This window comes from Letharia lupina, assembly GCF_014066315.1.
Source record: "Letharia lupina isolate WasteWater1 chromosome Unknown contig_14, whole genome shotgun sequence".
NCBI classification, from domain to species: Eukaryota; Fungi; Ascomycota; class Lecanoromycetes; order Lecanorales; family Parmeliaceae; genus Letharia; species Letharia lupina.
The window spans coordinates 187,459-202,089 of NW_023502983.1; the positions used below are offsets into that span (position 1 = coordinate 187,459).

Here is a 14,631-nt window from a genome sequence, read left to right on the forward strand (position 1 = left end):
CGTATGACTGGCACCGAGGATGCCCAAGACTTTCCAGGTGGGGGCTTCGTTTAGTCTGGACGATTGACAGGCCCCGCTTTCAGCCACGAAGACGGATGGAGCTATCACAGCGCACTTTGGCAAGGACCTGCATATCCGTAAGCGCCCGGGAGTTTCTTTTTTTTCGACCAGGTGGCAGGCGATTTGATGGGTATAAGGAATAAGCGAAACAGATGGCGAAGATTCAGATGATAATGTTAGTGAGGGGTAGGTAGTTCAACGATTAGGAACTTTGACTGGCCTGATTCGATCTCGGAGCGAAGAGCGGTGAAGAACTCGTGGGGAAGTGGAAGTGTGTGAAGGAGTGGCATCGAATGAGAATTGAGAAGTGGCTTTGGAGTTGAAAAGATGGACGCACGCAATGCCGTTCCCTAAGGACTAAGGACTGAGGACTAAGGATAGACGAATGATTGAAAATTGAAATTGGTAGGCTGACATTCTCCAACAAACAAAAACCAGTGTCGTCTCGAACGTCCCCCCTTCAAATTTGCCCCCATCTGTAGCGTGGTCCTAGCGTGTCATAGCGCTTGGTCTACTGATCAGAAGAGTCAAGCGGCAGTAGGCACAAGCCAATCATCTGCCGAAGCTGCCGAACAATTCCTTTCCAGCTGGGCGCCTAGCCTCTTTTCCCCCTTGTACCTTGGTTCTCGCCCGTCTGTTTCTCCTCTTCTACTCCGATACTTACTTACTTACTTACTTACTGTTACTTTACTTTACTTTCTACTGCAACATCATCCTTCACTAGTTATTCCTCTCTCTCTCTCTCTCTCTATCTCTGATACATCTTCACCTTTTGTCTGCACCAGCTTTTTTTATACTTATCCCTAATCTTTTCTTCTCTTCACCAACTCGCTCTGCCGTCTTGTTCCTTTTTTCTATCTTCCCTCCCATCTAATCCCACGACTGTCATTGATATCATCATCCTTTAATTAATATCTTTCTGCCGCTCTGCTGTCGTTCATTGTCGCCATTGACGTCGCTTGTTACTCGAGGCCCGCCCTCATACCCGCCAAAAAGGTCACACACACAAGCATAATCATCCAAAACCGAGAGTACACCATCCGCCCCATACTTCAATCGGCTCCGCCCTCCTCCGTACAACTTCCATCCATACCCTTCTAGGTGGCTACTTCTTGTAGTTTGCTGGGCATAACACAGGACAAGCTACCTTCACCGACTAACGCCTACCGCGCCTTCCAAAAATATTGTTCAACATCAGTCATTCACTACAGGCTTCCCATCATTCCTGCCTGCCTCAGATTCACATCTCTTCCCATCGAATTCACTTTCGGCAAGACCTGCAAGCTTCAAGGTGAATTTTCATCCTCACCACACCATCTTTCTCAACTCACTAACTCTTGGAGTCTTCGAGCAGACACCTCAATATCTTTGCCTCATACTGGCTTCTGTCTTTGCTTTAATTGACATCCTCGACATACTCTTCTCGAGGTTCGCCCAGCCTCTTACCTATTGCATCATCACTACAATTCCAACGCCACATTGCCTCCGAATCGGAACCTGTTCCGCTTACACAACCGAGATCCAAAACTCACGTCTGTGTTGAATCGCTCCGAACCGAACTCGTTCAACACCGAGTACCTTTTTCAAATAACAAGACTCAAGACACAACCGAGCCCACTCAAGCCACAGTCAACATGAGTCTCGACGCTGGCGGCCTTGCTCAAATGACTTACCAACCCCACAACTCTTTCAATACTGGCCTCGGCGTTCCTAGCTCTGGCTTTTCCTCTAGGAGAGGAACACACACCAAACGTCTCAGCATGGCCCCACCAGCCAGCATCTCCACCATCTCAGAACAGCAGCAGAACGTTAACCCTGGGCCTAGGACAAGCCGCTCTCACTTGTTGGCGGGACTGAGGACCGCTCCAAAGTCACCCACTTTCCCAACCTCGGCTCCTCCTGCTCAGGTCCAGCAGCCATACGGCCGACAAGGTAGCCCGGAGAACAACCAGTACGGGCGCGGCATGCCGCATACTGCCGTCGGCGGTAGCTTTCCCAATAGCCAGCGGTATGCAATGAATGGGAATGGCCAGATGTATGCCCTCCCGCAGATACTCGCTCCACCCAACCTCCAGTTCGGAGGTGCATCCGATGATCAGAACCTAGACCCGGAGTACTACGCTGAGTTGATGGCCACAAATCAATACCTGGCTCAACAGTCGCAGCGTTTACAGCAGCAGCTCCTTGATCTCACTGCTGCACAGCAACAGATGCAGGGTATGAGCCTCAACAGCGGAATGGGCCAGCAACAGCAGTATTATCAGTCATCAATGGCTCCCAACAATGGCTTCTACAACCAACAGCTTCAAAATGGACTTCAGCCCGTTGTCTCGCCTGTGCCAGGCACGCCGGGATTGTACACAGTCTACAACCCCATGACTGGTCAGCAGGGATACGTCATGGACAACAGTGTTCAAAATCAGACCCCACCTCAATCTCAAGCTCCCAACACTGAGCTGAGCCACTCCCCACCTCCTACAACGCCTACCTTCCGTGCCCGAGTGACCCCTCCGCCTGAGAACATTCTTCCGGCTCCTATCCTGAGCGCCTCGCCGCCAAAGATGTCTCCACCAAAACCAACATTCTCCCCACCAATGGATGTGAATCCTCTCCCACCCCCATCCGCGAACGCCTTCCGCCGAGGTCATGCTAAGGGTTTGTCCCCAGTCACTGGCAACGTGATGAACGCACAGGAGGGACCGAAGAGTGCCGTACCGAAGTCGGCGGGATTCCCTCAGACCCCTATGACTGGCACCTTTGGACCTGGTCAAAATCGCGCTGGTGATCACCCCATGCGTCAACCTCGAGGTCCCCCATCTCTTGAGGAGCTTGTTGACAAGCCAACTTCCAAGCATGAGGGTAGTAAGAACTTTGTCACTCGTCAACGCCGCCGTGCTGTGCACAATCTTGTACGTGCTGGTTTGGACCGTCGCGCTCTTTCCCGTGGCAGCAACTCGATCGACAGTGTTGGAACACCTTCGAGCGAGTGTGACATTACGTTCTCTATCTCGTCCTCCGACAATGATAGCGACAGCGTTGCTAGCGGAAGTGGTAGCTTGTCAGGCAGACCCAGTCCTATTGGATCCGAGCGGAAGGAACTCAAGGCACGCTCGCGCGATAGGAACTCAACTGGCACACCTTTCACGACCGCCAGTCTCAGCAGTGAGGACGGTATGACAATTGGGGGGAAGTTGGTGGAGGTAAAGATGGATGAAAAGGAGAACATGAGCGACAGACGTAGGGCTCCGCTATTGGTGTTGACCAACGCTGAAAAACGCAAGAGTGCCATCTTCTGAAGCAGATACTCGGACTTCGGGGCCAATGGGGGATGCGTCGGCTATGCCTTCACAACGGGTAGATCCCTGGGCAGCCGAGCAATGGAAGGAACACTTCGATGCGTCTCGCACAATCAGACGGCCATACTGTTACTATTGCACGCCCTTTACGACTTATTTACCAGCACCAATTCCAAACCAGGTTGGCTCGCTGCTTTACGACTTTATCGACTGTCTCTACACTACAAGATTGTAATTTCACTTCGTTGTCCCGGAGACCTGCTCAGGACCCACAGTTCTGGCAGCTTGTTCTCCGAGAATTCTTTCTCACACCTGGATAGCGCTAGCCTGCATCCGGATTCGATTCTTTGCTGGCAATATACCAGGCTTTGGCTTCTTTATGTCTGTTGCAAAAATGCGAAAAAGGATACGAGAAAAAGGATGGCGGGGAAAGGACGAGATAGGAACCTGAATACGGCTGGAGTCAGCAATTGCTGCAATCATTGCAGAGATGTACCTGACTTCACGCACCTTCACACATATGGATTACAGAATGCTAGATAGCTTCTTGAACATACACATATGATCGATACCTCCCAGTCGTGCAAGCTTTGCCAATCTGTTGTACACTTGACAAAGCGAACAAAGTCTATACGTCTCATACTTCGGGACGCCAACCCTTATGCCTCCTCTCCCTACATTCTTTCCCGTTCCTTCGCTCAAAAAAGTACCCTTCCCGAAGATTCCGCTCACCCGTAGTCTGTCCAGCCCATGAGCACGAAACCCTCGTCATACCTCCACCGCTGATCCCCAGCCTCAAAACCCCCCTTCCCCCACCCCACCCCCATCCCCATTCCTTTCTTTCACTTTACTGTACCAAACCGCAGCACCGGTAAACCAACCCCATCACTCGTACCACCACCCCGGAAAAGATATCGTGCCGGTTCCGTTCGTCGGTGGGCTTGTGCGGTTTGGGTTCTGTCGTGTTGGGGTTTTTGGTTTTTTTGAGGGAGGAGGAGGAGGAGGGGGAGGGGGAGGGGGAGATGGTTGGTGGAGGTATGATGGGTGTGGATGGGTTGGTGGGTGAGTGAGTGTCCAGACGGTATTCAGGCGATCATCGTCAGGTGCGCCTTGCGTGCTCTGCTTTAATTAACTAATCAGTTAATTAGTTAGTTAATTAATTAATCAATCAATCAACCAATCAATCAATCGAGGGGTTGGAACTGTCTGTCCGAGTTGCGTGTAGGATGTGCGTAGAGTAGCGAGGCATGTATCATCGGTGACGGTAACGGATCATCGGTGACGGTAACGGGCTGATGCTGGAGGGGAGGAGTCATGTTTACTTGCTCGGGTCCATGGCGAGGGACGTTTGGAGGAGGGAGTCCCGAGGTCGGGAAGCGCGCGCGAGTGGGATATTGGATGGGGGATATGGATCCTGTTTGGTTGGTTAGCGCAGGACCTCCGGGTTGGCCCGAGGCGGTGAGGGCAACCGAGCGAATGAGTGAGTGAGTGGGAATATCGGATGGGATATCCTCATTGATAGGTGGCGCAGACTCTCCGGTTCTCGAGACGGGAACGTCGTTCGCTTCACGTTGCTTGCCAACGCGGGATGATTCGTCGTTGAGATGAGTGGGAGAGGGGCGTGTCGGACGGGGGATGGAAGACAGCTAGTCCTTGCTCTGGAAAGCGGGTTGCCTAGTCATTACGCCTTTTAGAGTGGAGATGCTGAGATGGGCAAATTCAAGCGGCGGTTGGATCCTGCGGGTTGCCTTCGCCATATGTAGGGAAGGATGTAACGTTGGTGTAATCGATTGATGCCGGAGAGTTGGTGAACTGGGATTTGCTGGCTCTTCCAATCAAGCAAGCAAGCAAGCAAGCTCGGTGAGGAGGACCTCACACCGCAGAAGGTAGGAGGCGGTGAATGTGATTCCAGACACTCGGGACGGATGGTAGAAAAGCTGCCCCAGTAGCTTTTTGTCAAAAGTTGAAAAGAAGAAGCGCCTTCACGACCATCTTACTTTCCCAGTGAGGCTTTCGAGCATGGGTAGACCAGGTTCAGGGGAGCCATGCAATGGCTACTGCATGAGCTATAGACAGTATTTCTCCGGTATGCTGCATTGCATCAAGCATCAGGCTCGGCGATACGGATGTTAAACCGTAGAAAGCATGGCAGCAGATGGGAATACGGTCAGTGGGAATGGAAGAGCAGAAGAGAAAAGGTCGTGTAACGGCCTCTGTCAAGGAAATAAGAAGGGGCAAATGCATGCAGCGGCTCCGTACGGAGTATTGTTTTTACATTGTTCGTATGCAGAGAAAAGCTCGATTGGGACCAATGACGCTCGCATGCATTCACCGAGGGTTGACAGTTGCATGCGTACGTGCATACATTACATGCATGCGGGAGTCGGGTTGTATTGCATCAAGCATCAAGCATCAAGCATCAGCTTTGGCGATGCGGATCTCATGCAGAAGCTTCACACTCACTGGATATAAGAATGCTACCTAATCTTTATAGAAGAAGGGCGGAATGGAAGAGGAAGAAGCTTGGCGAGATTGACTTTTGACTTTTGGACTTTTGGACCTTCTGATTTTCCACGCATCGCACTGACTCGGGGATATTCTCCTCCTCCTCCTCCTCATGGGTTGATGGATTGATGGGTTGATGATTGATGCTTGAATGGTTGGATAGTTGATCGCTGATCGTCTGAGATGCCACGTGGCCTTCATCCCCTCTCCTCATACGATGACAATAATAGAGACCCCACAGATAAAATAATAAGAAATTGAATAGAATTACTCGGGCGTTGCCTTTCAGACTGTCAGAGTGAGTGTTGGAATTTCCAAGCGTCACCCAACTCATCAGGGTCTTCGGGCGCTAGAGTACCAACGCTTATCTCTTATCTCGCAGATAGAGTAAAGTACATGTAATGCCTAACGGCTTGGGGAAAAGCTCACGATAAGACCGATAAGACCGAAGATCCTCCCCTCTTATTCTGCCATCTCTCAGCAATGCCATTCCTCCCTATTTCCATGGCAAACACGTGTGGGATAAGACCTCCGCTGGGGCCGTTTTATCCTTGTACTGATGCTGACTTGCATATACCTCTCTTTCCCCTCCTGACCCGCTAGTCTTTGACTTTCTTCCGCACTTCCAATTCTATCAAAGAGTGCCAGCCCATCATTCGCTCTAATTTCCACGTTGCAGAAGCCATGGACGCCTTCACCCCCCAACAAACCATCGAGTTGGTCTCGAGGATAGGATGCAAGAAGACGCATATGAGATGGGACAAATTGTTCTGGAATTCCTTCATGGCTGGTCCATTGCTGGGCTTTGGGTCAGTAAACCACCATCCCAAATTCGCTTGCACCCGGGCTCGCAAAATCACTTTCGGAGCCCAATGCTCCGATCAGTGTACAAATGACTACCCTGCTGACAGTGTTGCAACAGCTGCGCAGTAACGTTGTCAACAGAAGCAGCACCTTGGTACCAACAAAATGCACCAGGTCTTATCCGGACTATCTCAGCCATGTTCTTCCCGGTTGGGCTCATCATGATAGTCCTCAGCGGTGCGGATCTCTTCACCACCAATGTCATGGTACGCTGCTCCATTTGATCGCCTGCATCAGACAGTCTCTGATCTTTCGCAGTTCATGTTCACAGCCGTTCTTCATCGCCGAGCCTCGCTCATCAGTCTGGCCACCGTTTGGGTTACCTCTTTTTTGGCCAATCTCGCGGGGACGCTATTCTTCATGGCCATTGTCACTGGCTGTAAGTCTTTCATCACTCATTGGATATTAGAACGCTTGCTGACCGCGACGTGCAGATGGCGGCGTCTTTGAAATTCCTGCTTACCGCACCGAGGTCATCAATTTCGCGACTGCAAAGTGCCTTACCCCTACCTGGGTTCAGATATTCTGCCGAGCCATTGGAGCAAATTGGCTCGTTTGCTTTGCCGTATATGTCTCCATCTCTTCCCGTGAGATCGCATCAAAGATACTAGCAATTTGGTTTCCCACATTTACCTTTGTGGCCCTGGGGCTGGATCACGTTATTGCAAACATGTATTTTATTCCGGTGGCAATCTTCTATGGTCACCCCGACATTGGCGTTGGCCTCTACATCTGGAAGTCGATGATCCCGACAACACTTGGCAACGTTCTTGGAGGTGGCTTATTCGTTGGCGGAATGTATTGGTATTTGTACCTGACTGGGGAGGGGAGCGACAAAATTACGTTCAATGTTGGAGGCCTAGATTCCGCAATGGAGGTCGGTGGACCGATGGGTCCGTCGCATCGAAGATCGGTCCCTAATTCGGCAAACGAAGAAGAGGAGAAGGAAAATAAGATGGCGAACGGAGAAGGAGCAGGGCCAGGCCATCCCAATCACGTTACATCGCTACCCTCGTCAGATCACACGATGACCAGCGGGCTAGGACGAGAGTTGACAGCGGAGAAGTACACAAACAGGAAAGGAATAGCATCGACCATTGAGGGCCAGCCAGTTGAAGGGGTTTAGAGGCGGGTGCCCTACAGCGACATTCAGCACTGGCGCAAATCGGGATTATCGCAGACCGAACGCTAGTTGGATTTCCCGCTCGGAGGCCCAGGTGGTGTAGTGAGCCAAGGCCCAAAGGAGAGTGACAGAACGTGTAGCTTGCATGTCGGGCTTTTCCCCTTTTTCAATATGCATGTCACTTGACATTCTGGTGCGTGAGCTCGATGCTTCTGTCTTATTAGAGTAATAGCGATTTCTTTGTAAGGAATATGTGCACCTTTCGGGTTCGACATCCGTGCAATAAAGCACTCGTAATTGGAGCACCGGATCCGGAACCTTGCAAATGATGTCAGCGTGTCCGGCGGATTGCTTGAGTATTGGTACACAAATAGGTACTCTAGGTCAAAGCGTCTCTTGAGTGTTGGCGTGTCCGGCAGTACCACGCAGCTTTTGTTCCTCAAAGGGAAGGACTCGTGATGTCGAGGCCTTCGGACAGAGTCGGCCGGTATACCACCAGTAGCAGTCATGGTGTCCCTGCTCCCTACTTGTCCATTGCGAGACTAGCACCCGCTGGCCGGAAGAGCGACGCTGGAACAATGAAGCGAAATAAAGCGAACACGTAGGAGTGGACCAGAAAAGATGCGAGACATCCCGTTCTATAAAGGGCGGTGTGCATGAATGCTACAGCCTTGGGCATGGCAAATAACCCGTGTGCGCTGTTAGCTTCATCAGCTGACTGTGTCAATATTGTTCGCCCCAGCTGTGATTATTTAGTCGTCGCGGAAGACCGAGGACGGCCGTCGTATTAGAGCAAAGTACCATCATATGTGAATGTCCGAAGCAGGCAGCTTGATGCGTGTCGTCGACGCATCGCGCAAGGGCCTGCTGAGAGAGGGAAGTCGTGACGAGGAGTCGACCGCGTGGTCGTGTTGCAGCGACTTGCAAGGATGAGAGTGCCTCCTAGTGTCTTCTCCCTAATCGTGCCACACAATTAGTTCCGGGATCGCTAATAGGGTACCAATGTGGTGGGAGTGGCTTTTGATTCGAATGTCGTGCATGAACACTAGCATGCGCTCTCCTGCAGACGACGTACATCATCCCCTTATTTCTTTGACGATCGTAGGCAATCATGCATGCTTTGATATGCAATCACTTGCAGCTGTCAGACATTATTTGTCGCGCTGTAAAGTAGAAGGATTTTCTGTATGATGCAACATACGGGAGGGCGGCATCGGCATTGTTCGGTGTCTAAACTTTTTTCCTTTGAGCAATCAGGAACAAGCACAAACTCAATCGCTTTGATGGGAGAAGGAAGGGGGGGGGGAAGGGGGCTGAATGTCTGAAGCCTTTTTTTTCTTTTTTCTCCTTTTTCTTCTCCCTCTTTTTTTTTTTTTTCCTTTTTTCCTCACTAAAGTAGAAAAATGAGAAAAACAAGTTTGGTGCAAGTGAAGGCGACTTTTGAGCAGGATTTAATTATCCGACTTTGAATGTGCGCCGAAAGCGCTTCGAGTGGAGCAAGATTAACGGAGCGCCGGAGACGAGGCTGAGACTGGGCGGTGTAACTCCAGACTCCAGACTCCCGTGTAAGCAACGATCAAAAAGAGAGCATCCTTCAGCCCTGCTGCAAACACTTGCCACAAACACGCAAGTCGCAGCAAACACCCGGCCAAAAGCTCTCTCTCTCGAGGCACATTGAGACACTAGAAGTACCACGCCTCGCACAAGTGCTGTACTCCCTGTCCATCAAAGGAAGCGAACGAGGCGTTTAGGTTGATCCCTGGAAAAGGTGGTACACACCTATTTGGTACTCTAGTAGATTCAAAAGGTCACCGTTGGTCCGCAGGGCCCGTCTTTAAGGAGAGAAGTTTATTTCACCACACGTAAATTAAAAATCTCTACCTCCTGCAATTTTCCCCTTTTATCCTCCTCCTACCATCTTACACCGTCTTGCGCGACTCAGCAACGCACCTCGCTCTTGATTCGTAAGATCGCTTCACCCTCTCCTCTGTACCGTCTGTTAATCGCGATCACCGTCAACTGCGCTTTTTCGAGCACGCGACTCCTCATTGGACCTGCACACTTTCCGGCGCACTTCCCCAGCTCACCCCCCTCCCCTAACAGAGGCTGCCTGCAGTCATGAAGGCACACCTCAGCCTTGCATGAGCGTAAGCGATTTGCCTGCCTCAATCCATCACCTCCTGTGGACAAACCTTGCCGTTCCCCTGGGATAAGCAAGATGGAGACGCCAATAACCAAACTCCCCCGTCCTCTACCGCGCATTTAAGCCTTCTCCAACACCACCCTCCGAAACGATTCGAAACGTTACGAAAACCCTGGGAGCCCCGACCCGAAGCGAACCAGTGAATACTCGCTCAAGGTCATACAACATGGCTCCTACGGCCACAACTTCGTCACCGAGCATGACAAACGGTAAAAGATGCTGGCCATCTCCGACACCGTCTGCCCAATCCACATCCAAGCAATACATCAATACATCTGTCCCGTTGACCGTGACTCCTGCCACGGCAGCTACACCTAATGGAACCTCATCAACAGCAAGTCCTGCGACACTCTCATTACAGTCGTCGCCCGAAGGCCCACGGGGACGCAACATCCCTTCCGAGTTCTCTCCTACACCTCTGCAGTTGCCCGACTCCACCATGCCAAAATTCCACAGCGCCATGAGTGAAGCTATCGCTGCAAGCAAGTCGCCTGGACTGATACGGAGGATATCACGCGGCGCTGCAAATAGACTGCGTCGTCGCCCGTCATCCAAGCATCTGTCGAATCGTGATCGCAGCTCTGGCCCTGTCATGTTACGCCGCAGAAGTGACAGCAAGAATGGCGTTGAACCAGATGCCGATATGATTGACAATGACTTTGAAGCAGATATCGAGGATGTCCCAGAAGACCCAGAGCCTGTCCACGGACTGGGATTGAGCATGGGCAGTCTGAGTGTCGAGAACCGAACTACCACCCTGAAACCTGCGCTGACCATAGGCGGTATTGCTCCAATTGTCCCTTCGAAACTTCAGCAAGGCACCCATCTTACCAAGGTCACGAGAAAGAAGCGAAAGGACCTTAACTTCGTCCTTGACACAGACTCGGCCAAGGTCTTCTGGGACCCATCTAATGCGTCAAAGCAATTCTATATCGATGATATACAACAGATACGCCTGCAAAGTGACGCAAAGAACTACCGGGAGGAGTGCGGTGTCGGGCTAGAATGTGAGTCTCGCTGGTTCACCATTATCTATGCCGACCAGAACCGAGCAAAGGGACGGCCTGTGAAGACGATGCATCTCATTGCTCCCACTCAAGTCATCTTTGAGTTGTGGACATCCACCCTCGATGATCTCCAAAGGTATCGCCACGAACTCATGGACGGTGTCGCTGGATCTCGTCTGAACGAGAAGACATTGAGGGGTCATTGGAGATGCGAGATGGCGAAGCTTTTCAATGGAGCACCTCACCGCGATGAAGAGGAAAATCTAGACTTCACTGGAGTCGAAAACCTCTGCCACAGCTTCCATATTCACTGTTCCAAGAACATGCTTCGGGCACAGTTTGAAAAGGCCGACACCAACAAGACGGGGTTCCTCAATTTTGATGAGTTCAGGGACTTCATCCGTCGTTTGAAGACCCGCACTGATATCAAAGACATCTATAAGTCGATTGATCCAAACAACGAAGGCATACCTCTTGACGCTTTCCTCGCATTTCTACAGGAAACCCAAGGTATCAACATCCAGGCAAACCGCCCTCACTGGGCCAAAGTGTTCATCAAACATGTGCGACAGGCGAACAAGGGTCCGGTAAGTCAAGACACAACAGACGAGCCTTCGGTGCAGATGAACTTTGCAGCATTCTCCGAGTTTCTCTGTTCTCATGACAACAACATACAAGACTTCAAGGTTCCAGAAGTCAAGTTTGACAAACCGTTGAATGAATACTTCATATCTAGCTCGCATAATACCTACCTCTTGGGCCGGCAAGTCGCGGGTAGCTCGAGTACCGAAGCCTACATCAGAGCACTGCAGCGCGCCTGTCGCTGTGTGGAGATAGATTGCTGGGATGGACAAGACGGCCGCCCTATTGTCATGCATGGACATACCATGACGAGTAGCGTTCTCTTTGCTGATTGCATCTCAGTCATCGGAAAGTATGCCTTCGAGTCATCGCCATATCCTCTCATATTGTCCCTCGAGGTACACTGCAATCCTGAGCAACAACAGGCTATGGTCGACATCATGACTAGGGAGTTTGGGGAGCAAATTGTTCGGGAGCCACTGATCTCGCCCTCGTACGAATTACCTTCTCCTGAAGACCTCCGGAATAGGATATTGGTCAAAGTCAAGGCTGGGGAGGATTCCAATCTCAGCCTAAATCTACCTGCTGGCCGTCGCGACATCCCGGGCCGCCGCGATCGAAGTTTTAGCTCTCCCTGGTCTCGTCCTCAGATCCTCGATAACTCTATCATACCAAGTACGCCCAACTTGTCCAGTACTCCATCCGTGAGTCCTCCGGGAGATGGCTCCATGTGGGGCCCTCGAGGCTCGATGACAACGACGAGTATCAGTAGCACCAGTGAGGAGAGTGACAATGGACGTAATGATACTTCTCGTCTCAAGAGAGGAGGCTCTAGCCGGCGGCACAAAAGCAAAATCATTAAATCTTTGGGCAACCTTGGTGTCTACACCCGAGGCTTCAAGTTTCAAAGCTTTACTCTGCCCGAAAGCAAGGGGTACAATCATGTATTTTCGCTTGCGGAACGTCGGTATGAACGTCTCTGCAAAGACCCTGACACGAAAGCACAGCTTGAAAAGCACAACATGCGCTACCTCATGCGCGTATACCCGTCAGGTTACCGAATACAATCGACGAACCCGGATCCGTTAGTATTTTGGAGGCGTGGAGTTCAGATGATGGCTCTGAATTGGCAGACCTACGATCTTCCCATGCAGATGAACGAAGCGATGTTTGCCAGTGGGTCTGATAAGCTTGGTTATGTCCTAAAGCCAAGAGAACTGAGGCAACCACTGTCGATACAAGAAGAGATCTCGGAACCCTCCATCCACGGCCTGGGTAAGATTCAAAAGAAATTGATTCGCTTCTCTGTCGACATAATTTCTGCCCAACAGCTACCTCGGCCTCGAGGAGTAGCCCTAGATGGCGCACTTGATCCCTACGTTGAGATCGAGATGTTCAGCGCCGAAGACAAAGGCAAGGGCGTCGCTTCGGGTGAAGGCGGGTCTGATGCTTCCGCGCGCAACGGTATGTCTGGCATAGGATCACCACATCGTAGACGCACACATGTGGTGCAAGCCAACGGTTTCAATCCTGTCTTCAACGACAGCTTCAAGCTGTCGCTGGAAACCAAGTACCCTAGCCTGGTATTTGTGAGATGGACTGTGTGGAACTCCCCAGACGGAAGAAGCTTCAATACAAACCCCAATGCGGATCCACTGGCTACATTTACAGCCAAATTGAGCAGTCTCGAGCAAGGATACCGTCACCTACGCTTGTACGATCATAACGGAGACCAGTTCAATTGCGCCGCTCTGTTCTGCAAGATCAAAAAGGAAGAGCCCGTGACGATCGAGAGGGAAGATCCCGTCCCCGAGAAGGGCGGAAGATTCAAAAACAAGTTTCAGAAGGCAGTGTTCGCAAGGACAAAATCCGTGGAGAAGAAGAACGGAAGACAGACAGAAAGAACAAGCACGAGCACAAGCACGAGCACAACTACGAGCATGAGCAAAGATACGAGCGGCGAGAAGTCGAGCCTTGACGGAGGCTGCTATTAGCCTAACGGCGGCCTCCATCCATTACATTTGAAATTGATATGGAGTCCTTTGGAGTTTTAGACTTGCTCTTCTTCACGGAATATACCCAAAGTCATTGCAGGGCGCAGCATATTATGGGACTAATCCATCACTATTGGACATTTGTTTCAATACCATTAGAAGAGCAGGAAAGCCTTGAAGGTCACTCGTTGCTTCCATTTCACGTCCAGCATGCAACAGATGTTTTTATTCGACATTCGCTACCAGCAGGATATGGTTTCTCCCACTTCTTCGGTTGTATTGTGATTGGCCTGTGTACTCAAATAGACTTACCCGATCAGCTGGCGCTGAATCCTTTGTTGGAATCGGATTATGATAACGACTTGCATTAGAAGAACGATGATGGCGAGGCCTGCGTTGTTTTTACGTGCGAGGGCGCCAGCGTAGTGTCGCTGTGTGGTAGATAGAATATCGATCACAATTAGATGACTTCTCTCTTGTCTTCCATTTGACGGTGAACCAGATTCGCCCCCCCCAAGACTCTTAGTGAGTCTCGACTCTCAAGGTCCCAGTTTTCTCGATTCATGACTCAAGTAGGCTCGTAAACGCTGCCCGCCAATGCGCTAGAGTATAGTAGTGACTGTTCCCTTCCTTTATTTCTCTGGGCTTGGATCCTTCCCGCCAGCCAGCTCAGCTTGAGCTTCAGCCTCCTAAATTCTCACAGCGCACGAGGCTACGTAAGGCACGAAGATTGGATCCCATCAGTCTGTGCCTCTATTGATGACATCCAAGCTTCCTCTACTGTCTCGGATACCGGCAAATGAGGTACCTATGTACCTTTGACCATTCCCCAAATCTGCCCACCTGCAGCCTCATCCGGCTAGACCGAGGGGCAGCTGAAGAAACAAAAAGAATTTGACAGGCGGGGAAGCTGCATGGCTTGGAGCCCAGAAAATGCAACGCGAAAGGATATAGGGCTGCCAATCCCTCAAGATGGGTTCGCTCGACCTTACGAACG

At 51.0% G+C, this 14,631-nt stretch overlaps 3 protein-coding genes across 3 annotated transcripts; all 3 read left to right on the top strand.

The window, feature by feature from the left end:
• Positions 1-1,694: 1,694 nt before the first annotated feature.
• Positions 1,695-3,591, top strand: HO133_002057 (uncharacterized protein; the record flags this gene model as incomplete). The annotated part of the gene is made up of 2 exons (XM_037292984.1): positions 1,695-3,297; positions 3,362-3,591. 2 exons carry the CDS (start codon positions 1,695-1,697, stop codon positions 3,589-3,591), a joined length of 1,833 nt encoding a protein of 610 aa, XP_037150637.1.
• Positions 3,592-6,545: 2,954 nt separating this feature from the next.
• HO133_002058 (uncharacterized protein) lies at positions 6,546-7,851 on the top strand (the record flags this gene model as incomplete). Its single annotated transcript, XM_037292985.1, has 4 exons — positions 6,546-6,670; positions 6,784-6,931; positions 6,984-7,104; positions 7,160-7,851. 4 exons carry the CDS (start codon positions 6,546-6,548, stop codon positions 7,849-7,851), a joined length of 1,086 nt encoding a protein of 361 aa, XP_037150638.1.
• A 2,366-nt stretch (positions 7,852-10,217) lies between these two features.
• HO133_002059 (uncharacterized protein) lies at positions 10,218-13,634 on the top strand (the record flags this gene model as incomplete). Its single annotated transcript, XM_037292986.1, has 1 exon — positions 10,218-13,634. The coding sequence occupies one exon, from the start codon at positions 10,218-10,220 to the stop codon at positions 13,632-13,634; it is 3,417 nt and encodes a 1,138-aa protein (XP_037150639.1).
• Positions 13,635-14,631: the final 997 nt, after the last annotated feature.